At 38.0% G+C, this 20,119-nt stretch overlaps 2 protein-coding genes across 3 annotated transcripts; both read left to right on the forward strand.

Annotated features, from left to right (window-relative positions):
- Positions 1-3,935: 3,935 nt before the first annotated feature.
- LOC116289505 (uncharacterized) lies at positions 3,936-9,527 on the forward strand. The gene is made up of 8 exons (XM_089035754.1): positions 3,936-4,497; positions 4,615-4,980; positions 5,215-5,487; positions 5,733-6,014; positions 7,079-7,237; positions 7,385-7,406; positions 7,742-7,910; positions 9,000-9,527. Exons 1-8 carry the CDS (start codon positions 4,437-4,439, stop codon positions 9,180-9,182), a joined length of 1,515 nt encoding a protein of 504 aa, XP_088891880.1. The 5' UTR covers positions 3,936-4,436; the 3' UTR covers positions 9,183-9,527.
- A 455-nt stretch (positions 9,528-9,982) lies between these two features.
- LOC148913735 (uncharacterized) lies at positions 9,983-14,987 on the forward strand. 2 transcript variants are annotated; one of them, XM_089035861.1, is made up of 6 exons: positions 9,983-10,100; positions 11,128-11,514; positions 12,302-12,358; positions 13,250-13,273; positions 13,710-13,813; positions 13,940-14,986. In XM_089035861.1, exons 1-6 carry the CDS (start codon positions 10,028-10,030, stop codon positions 14,123-14,125), a joined length of 831 nt encoding a protein of 276 aa, XP_088891987.1. In that variant the 5' UTR covers positions 9,983-10,027; the 3' UTR covers positions 14,126-14,986. The 2 variants fall into 2 exon arrangements, with proteins under 2 accessions (XP_088891987.1, XP_088891990.1); XM_089035864.1 differs by lacking the exon at positions 13,250-13,273 and having other exon boundaries at positions 13,940-14,987.
- The last annotated feature ends 5,132 nt before the right edge of the window (positions 14,988-20,119 follow it).

Below are 20,119 nucleotides of genomic sequence, written 5' to 3' on the forward strand. Positions count from 1 at the left end.
CTTGGAGGTTGTTTTGATCTCTTGTTTTCTGGTTTGTTGTCGTGAAAATAGTCAAATACAATAGTTTGAGGACTTGTATTGATATGTTTTGACTTAGCATCTGATAGTTGCCCCCCAGTCATAATCGCTTGTTTGCCCCCCAGTCAACTCCAAAAAAGTCACGTGATTGATAGTAAACAATTACGAACTCTATATCATTACATTATACATATATGTATAATGATATTTGTTTGTGCGTAATTTGTTTAGTAAAAGTAATCGTTATTTCTTTCTTCTTTGAAGGGTGGCCAATATCAACTACAATAGAAAGTAAGCGAGAAGACAAAAGAAAACAGATTACTAAGTATATGCCATTTTTCCAAGGCACGTTAAAAAGTCTACCAATTTTCAAGCTTGCATCAATAATACAATACTACATTATTTATTATCTCATTATTTTAAATGTTTAGTATAACGATTTTCTTTCGCGGCTCTTAAAAGTACCATGCGTTCTAGAATGTTCGAAATTAGCCTTTTTTTATGGCATTATTGAGGGTAGTGGATTGTGAGATGAATCGATAAAACTTTATTTTTCATTTAACTTTTCTTTTAACAGAAAGAAATTTTGCAATTTCCCACCTGTCGATAACGTGTGCTTTAGTGATGGTAATTGTCGTCCTCATAACCTATATTTACATCAAAATTTAAAAGAAACTTTTCTAAAGGTAAGTACTTTGGATGTCTGTTTTTAATTCTTTTTGTCTTTTGCCTTTTTTTGGTACTTTTTTGCTTTTGGTTTTTGTCTTTGTTTGGTTTACGTTGTTTTGCTTATATTTTAATTTTTATCACTTCGCTTAGCGCGTTTGTTTTGTTTTATTTATTTATTTATTTGTTTATTTCTTGCTTTGTTTTCTCTTTATCCGTGTTTTCACGTTATTTGTCATGTCTCAATGGAAAGCGTATAAGTTACACTAGTGAATTGATAATTAACGTGGCTAAATGTATTACTTTCAGATAACAGAGAAGAGATTACGAGGTGATGTAACTATGACTACGAGTAAAGCCAATTGCTCTATATTGCCAACTAATACAGAATAAAGTAAAGCTATATCCACTGATACAGATTGTCCAAGAAGTGCCGAGCAACTGGTTTAGATAAATCTTTCTTGCGAATGTCGTAAAGGTGGTACGACATTCGCAAGAAAGATTTATCTAAACCAGTTGCTCGGCACTTTAACTCTGCTAATCACTCTGAGCTTAATGCTATTGTTTTTGGTATGTGTTTAACCCACTGGAGCAACAATCATCGTAAAACAAAAGAAATGCGCTTAATTCATTCACTTGGCACCGTTAATCCCCACGGGATGAACGAACGCTTCGCTTATGATTAAGTTATTTCCCACCTATTGTTGTTTTCGATCCTTTTGTTTTCCTTTGTTAAATGGCTTGCTTTTTTCTTATTGGTTTGTTTTCTCTCTCCTCTACTATATAAACATCTCTCTTACTCTTACTTTCTATTGACTCCGACGAAGGACTAACGTCCGAAACGTCAGTTACTATTTTCACTACGGTGTATAACTTATCATTCTAAATGATAACTGTTTTATTAGAAACACCGACGCAGTCCACGCTAGTGTTTACTAGCCATCATCTAAAAAAATACATGGACTTTTTTCAATCAATTTTTCTTTTTCTCTAACCTGTGATTTTTTTAAACTAAATAACTTTGTACATCTTTTATAAAGCAACAAGATAATACCCCTTAGTTGATTTGAAGACATGTACTTTTTGCTTACGATTTTTATTTATGAAAGTATTCGTTATCGTTTGAGCTTTTTTTTTTTTTAAATCTATAAGATAACATATTTTTTATATTATTATCATATTTTTTCTTCTTTTTAATTTTAACCTTTTCTTACCTCCTTTATAATGATGACTATTTCTATTTTTCTTTTCTTTTTTTTTTTTTTGGTCCCAAGAGAAACTCATAATATTCACGAATGAATACAGGAATATAGTTAATGAATATAAAAAGCTTAGGAACCCGAGGTGTAGCTGAGCGTTTCTCTTGCTTTTCACAGTACAGAGACATAACAATAGGTTTTGTATAGCTTTTGTAAAATATTTGCGAGAGCGTGTCCCTGTGCTTTGATATAAACACGGTAGCCAGCTAATCAGCGCGCGCGTTCATATATTTCATAATGCAATTCACAGTTGAAAGAGCCTACGTAGCAAGCAGTTGATCTAAGTTATTCACAAAAATACGATGAATTTACAACAGAACACAATAGATTTTCTAAATACATTACATCAACTGAGTACTATGTATAGGCTAAATATCCCATTTATAATACAAGTTGACTAATACAATCCCTGCTATTTTTGATTGGTCCGTGAACGACTCGAAAGTGCATGGGTTTTCTGGTTTTCCTTTCTGGTATTGACTAAGAAATTATAAAAAGCAAATCAACGCTCTCTATGAAAACGTCGTCACTAACCTGCCTGTGGTTTGAAACCACAACTTTGAAGTACCATTGGCAATAAAGTATGAAGTATTTTTACATAGAAACGATTGCATTGCTGATTTCATTGGTAACTCTTTCAAAAGGTATGTTTAATTTTTTTTTGTAAGTTTATCGCACGCACATATCTCTTACGGAAATAGAATAAGCTGGGAGCTGAAGTTGAGCAAGAGATAAGCAAGCTTAGGAACCCGAGGCGTAGCTGAGCGTTTCTCTTGCTTTTCACAGTACAGAGACATAACAATAGGTTTTGTATAGCTTTTGTAAAATATTTGCGGGAGCGTGTCCTTGTGCTTTGATATAAACACGGTAGCCAGTAGTCTCCCCCACAGCCGCTTTCAGTGTCGTCACGCAATGCTTTCTCCCCTGAGTAGCTGCTGCTTGCCCGAGCACAACATTCCTTTCCTATTCTTTGTGTTCAACCAATCAGATAAGTGTCATTGTGTTTCAAGAACCAATCAAAACGTTTCAAATTTGACAACTTGTAAACATTCGCGAGAGAAATAATTCTAAGACGCATTTGAGTGGAAGTTGGAGAAAATCTTTGGGAAATTAAGATTGAATTCGTTCTTGTTGAATGTTTGATGCCCCCCTCCCCCCCCTCCCCCCCCCCCCCCCCCCCCCAAGGTTATTGGAGACGGAATAAGTGTTTTCTTTGTTCATAAATGAAAGAAAAGATTTATATTTTTATAAGTTTAGCTATCGACATTGTTTTATCTGCTGATATTACTTGCTATCGAGCTCGTACCAAAGTATTAGAAGCAAAAAGAAACTGGAAAACTTTTTTTAAAAGGCGTAATTTAGACTCAAGGAAATTAAACGAGACGACTCAAGATTTAAGAGATTGAATTCGAATATAAATCCTGACAGTATTTTTAATAAACGAAGAAGATGATCACTTATTTTAAACAACGAATGCAGTGTAAAGCTAAAGAAAATCGCAAAAAGGCTAGATAACTTTTAATTCTGAGACTATCACACCGTTGACTTCCACGGGTATTCATTGTAAACTTCTGGGTAACGCTCACAGTTCTGGTATTTACTTCGCGTATACTGCGAGGACTAGCTCAATTTGATACTGTTAGAAAAGTTGTTTTGTTTTGTTTTGTTCACACTGTTAGAAAAGTCGTGAAAAGTGAACACGAATCGTTAGCTAAAGCGTTATCTTATGGCCAACCTTCTAACGTCGCGTTAGCAATTTATGTGAAATGTCAGGAACTTAGAACCCCTGTTATTCAAAAAGTCCTCGAGCTTGTCTCGGAAGAAATTACTGGGCTATGCTCTTGAGCGCCATATTTTATTCCTTTAAGCGATTTCCCATATCTAGTAGGTAGATTTTCCAATAAATCTTGTTTTTCATGTAAAAATCTTTCGTATAGCGTCTTTCTGGTGATCATTAACTGTTTAATGCGAAATTTCTTAGCTGCTATCTCGGAACCTTTCTCTAACGACGCATCTTGCTTTCCATATGGCGCGATTCGTTCCTGGTTTTCGAGAACTAAGCCGTGATTGGTTAATTCGTAGGAAAGGAATGTTGTGCTCGGGTAAGCAGCAGCTACTCAAGGGAGAAAGCGTAGAGACTAGGTAGCCAGCTAATCAGCGCGCGCGTTCAAATATTTCATAATGCAATTCACATTCGAAAGAGCCTGCGTAGCAAGCAGTTGATCTAAGCTATTCATAAAAAAACAATGAATTTACAACAGAACACAATAGAATAATAGAATATTATGCAAGTTGACTAATACATTTTCTGCTACTTCTAATTGGTCCGTGAACGACTCGGTGAGATTCGAAAGTGCATGGGTTTTTTGGTTTTCCTTTCTGGTATTGACTAAGAAATTATAAAAAAGCAAATCAACGCTCTCTATGAAAACGTCGTTACTAACCGGCACGTGCTTTGAAACCACAACTTTGAAGTACCATTGGCAATAAAGTATGAAGTATTTTTACATAGAAACGATTGCATTGCTGATTTCATTGGTAACTCTTTCAAAAGGTATGTTTAATAGTATTTTTTTGTAAGTTTATCCTACGTAAATAAGGTTGTTCTGTTTTATTTTGCTAATTTTATTTGTTTCATGCTGATGATATATAAATGCACAATATTCAATAGGTATTCCTTGGTTCACTCGAGAACCCCCAAGTAAGCTCTACGTGTCCGTTGGAGGTACAGCGAGACTTGTGTGGGATTACAATGTCAGAAATAGAACTGCAATGTTTGATCCATATTCACCAGAGTGGGCTCTGTATAATAAAAGTGGATTTAGAATAGCTATAGGCGTCGAGGATGGCTACAATGGATGGAAGTTCGGTATGAACAAAAAATGTCCCCCAAAACTGCGTGGTGGAGTCAGTAAAGAGTCCACTGCTACTCTTGTCATCTCTAATGTCACCAAAGCTGATGAACGGCTATATGAATGTAGTCTGCTGTTATTAGCGGGATCACCAATAAGAAGCAAAGTACAACTGGTTGTTACGGGTAAGGTACACATTCTTTGGTTTACCCCAAAACGTTAAACGCTAAAAACAAATCGGGTGACAAACCATTATGACCTATATCGGTACACTAATTGACTGCATTCCATACCAAATAGCATATACTTTAAGTGTACTTGAATGTTTTATGATTAATATATTCACTTGGACACCGTTAATACCAAAGTAATACTTTTAATAGCTCCCAACTAATAATTAATTAATTTGTTGGATCCAGAACGTCCTCGCTTTACTACTCCTGTCAATTTATCTACGCCTATCAATGAGGGATCAAGTCTGTGCATCCGATGTTCAGCAGCTGCAGATCCTATGCCCAACGTAACGTGGGTACGAATTATAAAGAACCCAAAATTAATCAGTGAAGGAGTTGGTGAAGCATTTCTCAGATTCATAAACATCACGAGACACCAACGTGGGACGTATGAGTGTCAGGCTACGAATAATCCAAACGAGGATCCAGTTACAACGAGGACCGAAATCTCAGTAAAATGTAAATAATTTTATTTTCTTTGATGACTTTGCATAATATTGTATTAAAATTACTGAGATGTAACTATCCTTCAGAAAAAAAAAGGTAGTGACAAAAACGTCATATAATAAAGTCGACTGAATGACAGACGGGCCCTCCGATCGACGCTTATCATCACTGCTGACACTACCATCAACATATTATCATAACTACTCTTTCTGCTATTATTAATCTTGGTTTATCATCGCTACTTTTTTCTTCAATAGACCCTGTAGAACCAGCGAATGTCTTCGTTTCAGACATCAAAGCAACTTCTGCAGTGATCAAGTTGCACAGTCCCGTTGATGCTGGAGGGAGCCCTGTCATAGAGTATAAAGTCCAAATCAACACAATTCCACCGAGAGAGGTTATCACCGAAACTACGTATTGCGTAACCAAGGATCTTAATGAGAATACAACATATGATGTGAAGGTGTATGCACGAAATGCAGTTGGGTATGGGAAGGCAGTATGCACTGAGTTTACAACTAAAAAACCAAAGATGAAAGGTACATTCATATAAATGAAAGTAAAAAACATAACTTTATAAATATCAGATATATCGAAATCCCTGGCATTGCGACGTCGCGGCCATTATTAGTCACAGTTAACATAAGCGAAAACGTAGTTTAAGCATCGTTTCCAGTGCGCAAGCGATTTTATGTCACATTTCTCTCTTTCTTTTGTTAGTAAACCTTCTTTTGTTCTTGATTAAACAAAAGAAAGTGAGAAATTTGAGATAAAATCGTATGCGTATTGGAAACGGTTCTTAAAATACCATTCTGCTTATTATCTTTGTTATCTTTGGATAAATTTAAACGATCGGGTTTTGCCACAAATTCAAGAGATACGGCCGCCCCTACAAATAAGCATGATGTTACTAACTACTACACTCAAACTCTTCGATTCGTGCATTTGGTGTTCAGCTCGAACAACACTTCCTTCAAAAATTTTTAATTTCATTTTTTTCTAGTCCGGTATCCTAAGAAATCGTGCGTTCTGATTGGCTGTTTGATCGGGCGGTATTTTGTCAGTATCTGCCCTTTGCCCGAGCTCGCGGACCGGTATGCTTTGCCGCTAAACAACAAAACAAAACGATTACAAAAACAAGTAAAACAAAAAAACAAAAACGGGAGAACAATAAATAAGTTATTTACCGTCCTATAGTCGGTCCGGATAGGGAAAAACTGTGCCCTCGGTCTTGATAACGGACCTCGGCCTAACGGCTTCAGTCCGTATATTCAAGACCTCGTACACAGTTGTCCCCTATCCGGACCTCCTGGCCGGTAAATAAAATATATTTACTATTTCGATACATACAAATCGAAATATGGAGACCAGTTCATTTGAACAACTATTTTTCTGGAATGACTAGCCTCATGTTCACTTGGAAGTATAAAACCGTTTTACATGTAAGAGAGGATAGTCATTCCAGAAATAGACATTCAAATTGGTTGCCATATTTATATTTAGTGTATCGTGTCAAAAATCATGTTTTTCTTGACTGCGAGCCAAGCAATCGTGCACTCTTTGTGCTATATTCGACGTCTAATGTTTCAATTTTGCGTTTCAGCTGTAAAAAAAATGGTCTTGAATAAAGATGATACGGATGATATAGTTAGAGTTCAAGTAGCCAGTATATATGCCGGGGTCATTGGTGTGATTATTTGGATTGTACTCATATCTATGGCTATACTGGTAGTGTTTGTAAAGAAAATATGGGTAAAAAAAGGTAGGTTTTACAATTAGAATGACCATCCATTCTTCGTTCCCTCTGTCAGATACGATTCAAATTATTTCGTGCGTATTGAATATATTGTAGCATTATATATTTATATATTAAAATCAGTTAGAAATTAGCTTCATTGTCTTTTTTCAGGAAAGGAGCAACGAAAAGTAAGGTTAGTGTTCTCTAACGAATTGCCATGGATTTGAAGACTTTTATTTATTTATTTATTTATTATTTATTTATTTTTTACTTAACCATATCTTTTCTCATTGTTAGCTCCAAAAGCCATAACGGCTCATCTAGGGAGATCACGATGATAATTATATTTTACAATGATTTACGGAGTACAAAATAGAAAGAATACAAAAAGTGAGATAATAGTAAGATTTGAAGACTGGACACTAATTTCTTAAAAAGTTTAGGACAATGATCAACAATTTTAAGACAAACTTAGCCATCGTTTGGAAAAAATTTACAAAGCTATGTATTGTTTTTTTATCTAATCAGAATGAAGCTCAAAAAACGTTTTCCCGATGATGTATCCTCGTCCAAACCAACTGACGCATGCAAGCCAGATATGTCAATTAACGCAGAGAGTGACGTGTCGAAGAAGAACGACAACCAGCAACCACAAGCTATGCTCGTTTATGCACAGGTTGATAAAAGCAAGAAAAGGGTAAGTTATACTGCAAGAATTAAACTGAGACAATCTTGAAACAAGAAAATTGAATCAACTAGCAGTCTTAATGTACAAAACAATTAATTGAGGGACACCAAATTACTTGACTAAAATGTTTGAAAACATAACTTCCATTCATTCTCATAATCTAAGGAATTCAGTACAATATTCTTGTACCAAGGCCAAATAATGACGCTGGAAAAAGTAGTTACAGTTATAGAGGGGCTTTTCTCTGGAATATTCTACCAATAGATATTAGAGATAGATCAAGCTTGCAATTGTTTAAAGTGCCTATACCACCTCACTTAATATTTTCAGTATTGATTCTACATGAAGTGAATAGTTGAATGGTAAAGATTTTCATATGATTTGAGTGATGCATCTTGAAGATATAATCAAGGTTAATATGTTAATGAGTGTGATTTCATTATAGGAATTTGAGTTTGCTTCTCATCGTTTTTAAACTGCAACACTGATTACTGTGAGAAAAAAAAAATGCTAGTAGTTTTCTATAAAGCATGAGTAAGACAATGGTGTTATATACAGGATATTTTGCTGCCCCAGAAAAAGGTTTGTATTTAATGTTGCCTAGAATGACATCACACTTATTTGCATATTGGAAATATAAATATCTTCAAGATGTATCACTCGAATCATATGATTTTTTTTTATCATTCAAATACTCAGTTTATGTAGAATCGATACTGAAAATATTGAGTTAGGTGGTGTAGGCACTTTAAGAACTCATTATCAAGTAAAACTGTTCCAATTAATCATTAGGATAAATTAAGATTACATTTGTTAAATTTATTTAAATCATAAGTTGATTTTGTTTTAGAACTTTGTAATTTTATCTCTATAGTTTTAAATATTGTATATAAACACGACTCTCTGGAAGAGCATGTGTTATGAATAGATTATCGTGTCTAAATAAAGTTTTACTACTACTTAGGACATGTATCTATACACTGAACCACCCCTAATCCACCAATCACCGCCCTCCACACTCACATGGATCAATTTGTTTACTTAAAGTTTAGTTTTGTTATATTCTTTTATACTCATATTATACATTTTTTTAATCAGCGCCCAGGAGAGATAGTATATGCCGAACTTGATGAGCTCAAAGTAAAGGAAGATGCTTCAAATTTGGTGCAAAATCATCTTCCACCGATGCATCACAAGACTCAGTATGCAGATATCAACCACTGTGCAAGTACATGTCATACTGAGGAAGCTTACGAAACTATTTACTGCAATGTTGATTGAATCCCAGTTTATGGGTGAATACTTAATGGTAACATCGTTGATTTCGAATCTGTTACAGTATCTGCTGCTACTGCAACTGCTGTAGCTGTATGATATCTACTGTAGCTGTAGCTGTAACTACTGTAGCTGTAACTGTAACTCAGACTGCAACTGTAACTGTAACTACAACCGATTATGTTTTACATTGCCTAAAGTATAGATAATACCAAGTTATTTTTTATGCTACCAGAAAATTACCGGGAAAGCTAAAACTGTGCTCATGTTTTAGAGTAATTCAATTCAGTTTAAATTTCAAAATATGAATAATTTTTGTATTATTATTTGGTTATATTAAAATTATTAAAAATTATTACAAACACAAATTAAATTATGAAATACACTTTTTTTCTTTCTAATTTTGCAAACTATATTTCATAATAACGTCAGCTTCTGAACGTCAGTTTTAGAAGTAATATTCTCTCCATCAACTCTCGTCAACTCACGGATATTTCCGCCTATGAGATCAACGTTTGCATTGCAGCAGCAAGTTGTGACTATTAGTTATCAATTGCAATTCACGTACATTGGTCTACATTCCGTCATTCAAAGTTCACCATGAAATCAGGTCTTCAGCTACAAGCTAGCTGTAGTAGTAGTATCGTAGTCGATCCATACATTCAGCTATTATAAGTTATGGTAAATTAACATTTCTCTTTAGTTGTTTGCACGTTTTCTGCGTGACTCCCAATATGTAACGCGTGACTCGTGAGTTATAAATGATTTGTTGAAATTTTTCTGCTGTAACACGTTATTCACTCTTCAGAACATGTCTTGAACTGCAGCCAATTTTAAGCATTTGAAACAAAATGGTACTCGTATACAAGATGTATAGGTTTACCATCTATTATACAGCATTTTTCACTACAATGTGTATTTCAGGTAAGAAGATGGTTGGTAAATGAGTTGGAGCCAAAATTCTAAAAGTAGATCAAATGAATGCGATAACAATTAGGTATAATATAGCCACCCGCAAGTAAAAGTAAATTGTTGAGTATTCGTACTAATTGCCTGCCCACGGACGTTCATAAATCAGTTCAATATCTCATTTACGTTCATTTGTGGGTGCTTTTCAATAATTCAGAAAATTGGATTGCAGATGATTTATCGATATCTATAAAGACAAACATTTTCTTCCAGACTAATGTGATACTGCCATCATTGTCTTCAGCTACTTTGACCTCATTTATTATGGAAGAGAGTTGGATTTCGTCTACTGCTTACTTAACCTTGTCTTTGATTATGAAAAGTGTTATTAATGTTTTCGGTCCATTTCATACATTTCTATACCTTTCTATACTTATGAATATTTTAAACAGTTTTCAGCGCTTCAGATGAATTTTTGCTTGCATGAATGATTCAAGTGATTGTTCGGTCTACTGCAGCTTGATCTATTTTTGCATTTCGTTATAGATAACAAAATATTCAAAACACGCAGTGACTTGTTCAGATTGTAAAGACTAAAAACTAAAACTTTAACTCGCTAACCGACCGAATGACAATCCAACTGAATGAATGACAATCCAACCGAACGAATGGCAATCCAACTGACTGACTGACTGACTGACTGACTGACTGACTGACTGACTGACTGACTGACTGACTGACTGACTGACTGACTGACTGACTGACTGACTGACTGACTGACTGACTGACTGGCTGAATGGCTGACTGGCTGACTGGCTGACTGGCTGACTGGCTGACTGGCTGACTGGCTGACTGGCTGACTGGCTGACTGGCTGACTGGCTGACTGGCTGACTGGCTGACTGGCTGACTGGCTGACTGGCTGACTGACTGACTGACTGACTGACTGACTGACTGAACTGACTGACTGACTGACTGACTGACTGACTGACTGACTGACTGACTGACAAACTGACTGACGTAAGTATTATTTACTCCAACTAGATGAAGTGGACAACATACTTTGGCTACCTAGTGTTGAAGGTTTCGTTGGAGATAATGTAACACTCATGTGGAACTCGACCAACGGCAGGTCAATAAAGTCTGCTGTTTTTGGTTTGAGCAAACAGGGCATGGCAGATCCTCAATTCATCAACGTGAACACGTTGACTGGAAAAGTACACTACAATCCAAATATTAGCAAGGTGTATGCTTGGAGGGTGGACTTTGTTGGAAATCTAGTAGCTGGGCGTGCCTGGTTTATCATTAAGAACTTGCAACTCAATGATACCAATGAATATCTTGCGAGAATAACTATTGATGTTGATACAGTTAGGTCATATACTGTCACACTAAACGTACGACAAACAAATGATTTCCAACGCCAAAAAGGTAAATATTATCTGTGCGTTTTTTCCCCTTACATCTGTGCCTGTAAATATTGCATAATGGGTTATGTTAAAGAGATTAAAAAAGGGGGGATGGGGAGGGGGTAGGGGGCTGTTGTTAGGAATTACAAAAAGACACCAGCAGTTCATAACTCCTAAGGAACTCCTAAGGAACTCCTACTGAGTTGTACGCTCCAGGTGTTGGTTCTTGAATGCGCCTTCACTTCCCGCTTGGTGTACTCAGGATATGCTAACATGAACGAAAAGGATTGAGAATTTTTATCATATAATTAAAAATTACAATTTTCGTCATTAAATATTGCCCCCTCCCCCAACATTGTTTAGGGGGAAGGGGGTTATTTTAAGAGAATTCCAAAATATTTCATCTCAGAATATTCATCCTTCATTAGCACTCAAAAGTTTCCAATATTTTTGTTTGATGTTTTTATTGTTAATTTTAGTGTAAAAGTATTTAAAAATACCAGAGGTAAAGTAGGGAAATAGCACAATCCTTACAAACTCCTTACGAACGCACAATTTATTACTTCCTTACAAACTCCACTTACTTTCAGTGAAACATAATTATTCTACACAAAGTTGAGTGTATAGCCCTCTGAGCAACAGAAGATTAATTCGACACTAGAGTATTACAATTCATTGTAAACATTTTTTTCCCTTAACACCTATGACAGTTTAGAGGGTTTTGATGTCCACTCTAACCATTGAGATTGCTTAGGGAGTATAGTTCTTCCAATTGATTTCTAATATGTTATGATTACAAAATTACCTAGCGTCAACAGTGCCATTTCTAACCACCAAGGGATGGAGGCCGCTTAATGAAACAGAAGGTAAGTCGTGGCTCAACTCAGTAAAGGTCTTTCAAAATGAAAAACATTAAATATCAGTGTCAGCAGTACCTGCTTGGAGACTCTGACAATTTAAGTTAAGGGTCCTTCCCATCTCTTAACTTGCCATCTCAAATACCAGAAATCAAATATCTTGTTTTCCTTCCTGCTTGCTTTTGTTCTATACATTGGTCTGTAGGATGATGTACTGGGAACAGGAAACTTGTTAAATAAAACTATATGCTCAGTTATGTATTTCATCTAGTTTTTTTTCTATGTCATTGTAATAACTTTCTTCCTTCCATGCTTGTTAACATATTTTATACCCCCTCCCCCATTCCGAACTGAAAATATATCTCTTCCTGCTATGCATGTTTGGTTATAATTTCAGCAATAAGTTCTCATATTCCATGATTCCCATGCCATTCAAACAATATCTCAAACAATTTTCTATTTTACAGCAATTTTCATACTGAGCTATCCTCCATAATCTGATAAAACTCAATTAATCTGAAATTATTCAGTTAGGTTCAGTTATTTTGAAAAGGTCCTAATAAACGGACGAAACTAGTCCCTAAACTACAATTGTGTTGTTGTTAGTGCGTGGGGGATTACAAAAATCACCATAGAGTGTGTATAGATATAAAAAATCTGAAATTTGCAATGCTAATATTTTGTCTGTATGAATGCCACTTCAACATGGAAAAATCCCACTCAGCCTATAAGCCTAATGGCTTCTTGAGATTTCTTCGCCATTTCTATAAAATACTTATCTATTTATTACTAGTCCCCTTGATAACAAATAATCTAAAATATATTTAAGGTTTTAGTAATTAATATTTATAGTAAATTGTCATGGCAATTAAATAAATAAATATTTTATTTCATTTTTAGGACATTTTGGAACAACATCTACTCGTAAGTAGTTGCAGACCTTAAAGCAATATTTACACCAAAGAGAAGCCACACACTAGGGTACAAACACTAAAAGTGTGCAACACTTTGCACTACTTAGTAGTAAATAGTGCTAATTAAACAATAGAAAACAATATAATTAGCATAATTTAGCAGTATTTAGTGGTATTTATGTTACGCACTTATAGTGTTTGTACTCTAGTAATCAGTTTAAAAAGGAACTCGATCCCTGTTATTATCTTTGTTTGCCTTGGTCTGTCTGCTTGTCTTCTAGTGTTTTGACAGTCTGTCTCTTACTAGTCTTCTTGTTTGTTGTTCCTGCCCTTGTGTTTAGTCTTTCCTTCTTTTGTGTTTTAGTAGCTTTTGCTGCTATAGTTCAGTGGCTTTTTTGTTGTTACTGAAATCACTTTTACCTATTAAATTTATTTTATGATTTCAGCTCCAGTTCAAAATATGACAGTCGATATAAAATATATTTTGGTTTCCTTGTCAATCACATTAATCATAGTTTTTATTTTCACTGGTGGTTGTTATTGTAAAAAGGTAAGATTTTTTTACTGTTTGTGAGAAAAAGAATTCATTTCCAATCTCAGCTTCATTTTTTATCTTATTTATACCCCCATTCTATTTTTTTTAAATAAATGTATTTCCTGTTAATTATGTTTGTAGAGAAACAAGTCAAAGCAAGAAAAACAACACGCGAATAAAATAAAGAAAGACACTACGAAATTGCTAAGAGCTGAAAATAAAGATATCAGAGATGATACGAATAACGATAATAACGATAACAACAATGAAGAAATACTGCTCGTAAAGAAAAAGGAGCCTGATCTTGCGCTTATAAAGGCGTGCTAATGACATTCGACAATCTCGTACCCAGAGCCTGCGCTTCTTCTGACCAGCGACGAAGAACGAGGGCTCCGGCAAAGGAGGATGTTTCACTAGCATGCTTTGCGCGCCGTACTCATTATGCATCTGTCTTTAGCGTTTGTTTGAAAAATTTCCTCTCGACGACGATTTTCCTCGATTATTTCGCCAAACAAAAACAGCAGCCGTTTGCTTATTAAATATTTTCTGCATCCATACTGACAAACAATAGAAAGTCTGGACATTTAACTGGGACCTTGTTCGGTATTTTTGTAATTTTTGCCACAGGAAAAATCAAAATATGCCGTATCAATGAATGGATAGAAAAAGATAAAAATTGTTTTGCCAAGCGAAGTGTTTGTAGGCTTTGAATTATGTGGGAATAAGTCGAAATTAAACGAAGAAAATTTAAGAAAGGACACACCTAAACAAAGTATAGCCTTCATACTATGCTATATCCCTTAAGTCTCCTTAAGTCTCCACGTTTGAGTGAGATACCATTTCGTTTGAGCCATTACAATTTCCACTAAAATTCGCCTTGTGTTTCGCTTCGTCTTGTCTTACGTCCTTGATTTGATGTGACCTACTAGATTACCAAAAATTGTATTTTTGAGTATCTTCAGACAAATCTGATAATCTTGATTTTAAAATTCAAACGTACACTTCATATAATAACAACGACAATGTAAAATGTTTTACTTTTTATTTTATCAATCGAAGGTAGTTTTATTAAAGAGGAAAAAGAGAGTAGTATAGGGAATGGGGGTTCCAGCGCAATCTCAACACGGGCAAGATCCGTGTCAAAAATCCACCTACGGACGACCCCCACTCCAAGTGTGGTTGAGGGCAACAGCGCACTTAAATATGTTAGTCTATATATGGAGTGCGAAGAATGTAAGAGAACTTTTTAGAAGAGTATATTTCTACCCATCGTTTCGGCAACCATTTTCGGCTACCTTTTCTACTCCCACACAGGCATTCCTCGTAGGCACAAAGTAGTATTATTTTTGTGTCCACTGCGCTGGTAGCAAGGGTGTCCGCCAGAATGACACCCTTTCTTTAGAAGAGTATATTTTTACCCATCGTTTCGGCAACCATTTTCGGCTACCTTTTCTACTCCCGCACGGGTATTCCTGGTAGGCACATTTTGCTTAGGAAAAGTATTTTTTTGTGTCCACTGCGCTGGCAGCAAGCACCAGAAATGTCCGTAGGGAAGTAGGTGGAGGCGAAATGCCTCTCCATGGTAGCAAGGGCGCGGCAAGACACCGCTACCTTTTGGAAAATCCATAGTAGTAGCCCAAAACCTTCAACCCCTATATATAGAAGATGGAAGAGCAAAAGAGTATTTCGACTACATTGCAAGAGATGGGTATACGAGCAAAGAGTAGGCTACTAGCACATTTGCTGCTGGACAATGCCTGCGACGGAAACCTGCTGCCAGACATATCCAAGTGCGACTACTTGCGGGGCAACGAAGGACCAACCAGTCTGCAGCCGCTGGAAGGATTGCCTCCTTTCGTAGACGATGTGTTTGTCTATGGTTTTGTTTCCGAAGAGAATTTGTATGGAAAGAAGCTGCTTTGTAGGAATGCGAAGGCAATAGTCTCCAAGATATCCATTGCAGCCACGGAGACATTTGGGGTGTTCCTACCAACCAGCGTAGTGCACACGTGCAGGCAGGGAAACATAGTAGACCGCGTCTCCAATATGGCAGCCAAGTGGTCCCGTTTGCACGGAGAACCCGCCGCGGTATTCGTAGCCAAAGTAGACACCTCGGAGTTGTCCATAGAAGCCGTAGACGAAAACATTTCCAAGTTTGGTAGGCTGCTACATGCCCACGGATATGGAATATACTCCGTGGACTACACACAGGATTTCTCCGGAACTTTGGATAGAGCTGCATTGGTGCGTCGTTTGCGGGAGTTGGGATACGTGCCGCAGCATAGTAGCGGTTGGCGCAACGGTACGATTTTGGAAAACACGCATGCTGTGGGAGAACATGTTTGCACTTGGATGGAAGACGGAAAACGTACGAAAATATACAACAAAATAGTATCCAACTTCGAAGCCGGAGAAGTGCAAAACCCAGTAGGAGCGAAGTTGGCAGAGTACGTGGATTGTCCAAACGACCACCTGCGTAGAACATTTCTGCACCCAGACGTGCAGAAAAGAGGATGCAGCAGAGTGGAAATATCCATCTACGGCAAAGACTTCTCCAAATCCCACACCAATGCTATAGCGGAGACCATAGAAGCTTTGCAGGACATATTCGTAGTACAGCCGCCAAAGAATTTGTGGTTGGCTCTCGCAGAACACTTGGATAGATGCTGCTGCATTTGCTGCGAAGAGACGGGAGAAATATTCCTAGCGTGGTACTGCAATTTGGGAACACGGCGCATAGCCGGTGTGCGAGTTCGAGGCAACGAAAAGTGGGAACAATGCGTACTTTGGACGATAGCAGAGTTTGGGTTCCGAAAATGTCCTATATTCCGCGTGGATATCCTAGGAACAGACCCGGTGGAAATAGCTCCACTACGCTGCTACACGAAGGACTCCCCAACCATACTAGCGGAGTCCAAGTTTCCCACTCGAGTGCATGCAAATGCCCCCACCATTGCCACGATGCTACCCCCAACGGAACACGTGGAGTGGGTTTGGCGCACAAAGAAGGCACAAAGGATCGGAGTAGAAAAGAGTCCGTTCGGCATTTTGGAAGTGCCTTCCTCCCGCAGAATATTCTTCCTGTCCAAAAGAAAACGACAGCAAAGATTGGAAGACATACGGGACGATTTGGAAGGAGACGAGTGGGTCGAAGCTACGAAAAGATACCACGCAGAGCTGTCGGAACAAAGGCAGTCCATCCTGCGGCAAAAGGAAGAAGACAGGAAAGCCATAGAGAAAGAATTGGAGAAATATAGGAAACTATTGGATAGGATTTCCAGAAGGACAGACAATCTGCGTAGATTGTTCTTTGGAGAGGAAAGCCCGTCTGGCCCAGAGACGCCTAGGGCCAAAGTGCATAGGATGGACCAAATACCTGCAGGAGACTACAAGATACTAGGATATGCGATCCCCAGAGACTTGGATGCCAACTGGTTGGCAAGAGGGCACCGCGTAGTATTGCGAAGGGATAGAGAAACTTCTGTAGCATGGGCCACGGAAGCCCTATTGGAAGCGTGCGCGGCTGGAAAGTTCGAAGCCAACGGCAACATACGCACTGCCATACCCGGAGAAGAAATATTGGTGGAGTGGCAGAACAACATAGCCACTGCCTTCGTGCCGGAAGGACCTGGTTTGGATATGTACTACGAATTGGCTAGGAAAGTAGAATATCCCAAACACCCGGAAAGACTACTAGAAGTGCCTGCGCCACCAAACAAAGAATGCGTGCAGGCGCTACATATGCATCCGGGCGAATACCAATGCTGGAAATACGCCAAAACCACGTACAGAAAAAAAGAAAGGACAATCCTATTCCTCTCCGAAAAATGCTCGGAGTGCGTTTTGGAGGGCTGCACAGTGGAACATGCTACCACTCCGGTCTGGGGGCATTTCCTGGACGAGCAGAAAATAGACTGGACGTCTCCACCACCGCTATACTGCAAGATTGGTAGAGAAAAGACCACCAAGGCCAAGAAGAAAGACAGACTGGCGCACGTCTCTACTCCAACTCCGGAATCCTAGAATTTCTCTGCGGCTCCGCTGGATGTCTGTAGTAGACAACTTTGGGTGGTTGCATGCGCGCCCAAACAATGGCAGCTATGCCTGCGACTGCAAATAGTACATTGCCGGCTATTTGCCAGTCTATTTTCGTGGATACTTCCTCTACTTCGTTCTCTATTTCTTCCACGTCTATTTTCTCGAACGAATCTTCTTCCTGCTCCATTTTGGCTAGCAATTCCTCCTTTGCGTCTCGGAGTTCTTCTCTAGCTTTTTGGAGATCGTCCAAGACTATAGCAAAGGAATCCTGCACTTCTAGGAAATGTTTCTGCAGGTCTGTAGTTGGTGGCTTTTCGGGGATTGCTACCTCCAGACCATTCTCTCGCTCTATCCTACGAATCTTTGGTATTCCTATGCCGTACTTTTTGGCTGCCTTTTGCAGCCCTACTCCATTTCTCCTATCTTCCAACAATCCTGCGATCTCTTCCTCGGATAGTATTTTGGGCGTTGCCATATATATCTACGAATACGGTTCGAACATAGCTAGGTACCTATGGATCCATAGGGGTATTCCGTGGGTCCATAGGATATAGACATGTATCTCTCTCTACATAGCTGCGGGTATGGTCGCATACGCGCTAGGAAAACAAAGAACTACACAAATACTTTTGCAGATCTTGGAAGGTCTCTACCGAGCGCAAAAGACTTTGCAAGGAATTCGCATACCAGGCTACGTAGCCACTTTGGCGCAACTGCCGCGACGTAGATAGTAGAAGGGGAACGACTCGTTACCCTTGCAAAGGGTGCGGATTCTGGTGGATAAAAAATACTACCTGGCAGAATTAAGAAAGGGTGTCATTCTGGCGGACACCCTTGCTACCAGCGCAGTGGACACAAAAATAATACTACTTTGTGCCTACGAGGAATGCCTGTGTGGGAGTAGAAAAGGTAGCCGAAAATGGTTGCCGAAACGATGGGTAAAAATATACTCTTCTAAAAGTTCTCTTACATTCTTCGCACTCCATATATAGACTAACATATTTAAGTGCGCTGTTGCCCTCAACCACACTTGGAGTGGGGGTCGTCCGTAGGTGGATTTTTGACACGGATCTTGCCCGTGTTGAGATTGCGCTGGAACCCCCATTCCCTATACTACTAAAGAGTAAGCTTACTTTTATTCACAGCACGCGTCACAAGCCCGACAAACAATTCAAGAATTTCCTTAATCTAACAAACTATAAACGAATAAATAGTCAAACCACTACAAGCTAATTTTATTCAACTCAAGAAAGCCAAACCTATCATTTCACAGGGCAGATAGTGTAATTTTCTTTAAGAACTCAAATTTACAAAAAGCTTAAAAGTTCAAATTAATACAAAGGCAAGACATTCGAAGAAAATACTCAATCGAAGAAAGTAGATTGTATATTTTTCTCAAGGGTAGATAAACAACAACAAACTTAATACATGGCTTTTGTATATTACCTCGAACAACAGCTGCTAGATAAAACTTTATTCACTAGCGATTTTCTTCCGGAACCAACTGTCTTTGGTTCAAAACGATGCAAGTCTTCTTTCTTCATAGAAAATGCCTGGAAAGATGGCTGATAACTGTCACAAATTTAAAACACGTAATACCAGCAAATTCAGTCTAATTGATCCTTTTTGACAATACAGTAGAGAAAGAGATGATCCGAAGTGAAAAAGGGCTCACGATTTCCCTCTATAATCTCCATAGTCGAGTCCATAGTCGATGTTTCTGCATTGTCATCAAAGCGAAAATGAGTAGATCACGTGACTTTTCAGTGTGATAATATAGTTGGTGGAGGCGCGCAAAGCATGCTAGGTAAACATCCTCCTTTGGCTCCGGTATAATCCATTTTTTGAGACCAGGATATATTGGACTCCCGGTATAAAAGCGCATACGTTGAAAGACTTATTTGTAATTTTTATTTTGATCGGAAATAAACACAGAACTCTGTCTGAAATCATGATTTTACTTGATTATAGTTCTATTCCGGGAAAATGCGCATGCGTCATGCGTTATGCCAGAGCCCTCGTTTTTCGGTAGGTAGGTCGGTAGGTCGGTAGGTCGGTAGGTCGGTAGGTCGGTAGGTCGGTAGGTCGGTAGGTCGGTAGGTCGGTAGGTCGGTAAAGTGATGTAAACACGCTAGGAACTGTAGAGCAAGAAAGAAGCAAGCTTACGTTTTTGTGAGTAAATAAGAGTAAATAATTCCTGTGATCATGGATGGAACGTCCTTCTATCTGTGCAAGCCATTTTCCTTAGTGTAAAAAATGATTTATCCTCCTCTAAGTGCATTC

Source organism: Actinia tenebrosa, unplaced genomic scaffold (genome assembly GCF_029948245.1).
Source record: "Actinia tenebrosa isolate PJP-AT-01 unplaced genomic scaffold, QUT_ActTen_1.0 PGA_scaffold0__85_contigs__length_37466705, whole genome shotgun sequence".
NCBI lineage: Eukaryota > Metazoa > Cnidaria > Anthozoa > Actiniaria > Actiniidae > Actinia > Actinia tenebrosa.

What these genes read in the sequence shown, in the direction of transcription:
- LOC116289505 (XM_089035754.1), top strand. Translation starts at nt 4,437, where the DNA reads ATGAAGTATTTTTACATAGAAACGATTGCATTGCTGATTTCATTGGTA. An exon ending in AGTACAACTGGTTGTTACGG is followed by an intron (nt 4,981 to 5,214) that starts GTAAGGTACACA and finishes TGTTGGATCCAG; the next exon opens with AACGTCCTCGCTTTACTACT. An exon ending in TTGATAAAAGCAAGAAAAGG is followed by an intron (nt 7,911 to 8,999) that starts GTAAGTTATACT and finishes TTTTTTAATCAG; the next exon opens with CGCCCAGGAGAGATAGTATA.
- LOC148913735 (XM_089035861.1), top strand. Translation starts at nt 10,028, where the DNA reads ATGGTACTCGTATACAAGATGTATAGGTTTACCATCTATTATACAGCA. An exon ending in CACTACAATGTGTATTTCAG is followed by an intron (nt 10,101 to 11,127) that starts GTAAGAAGATGG and finishes TACTCCAACTAG; the next exon opens with ATGAAGTGGACAACATACTT. An exon ending in GCCGCTTAATGAAACAGAAG is followed by an intron (nt 12,359 to 13,249) that starts GTAAGTCGTGGC and finishes TTTCATTTTTAG; the next exon opens with GACATTTTGGAACAACATCT.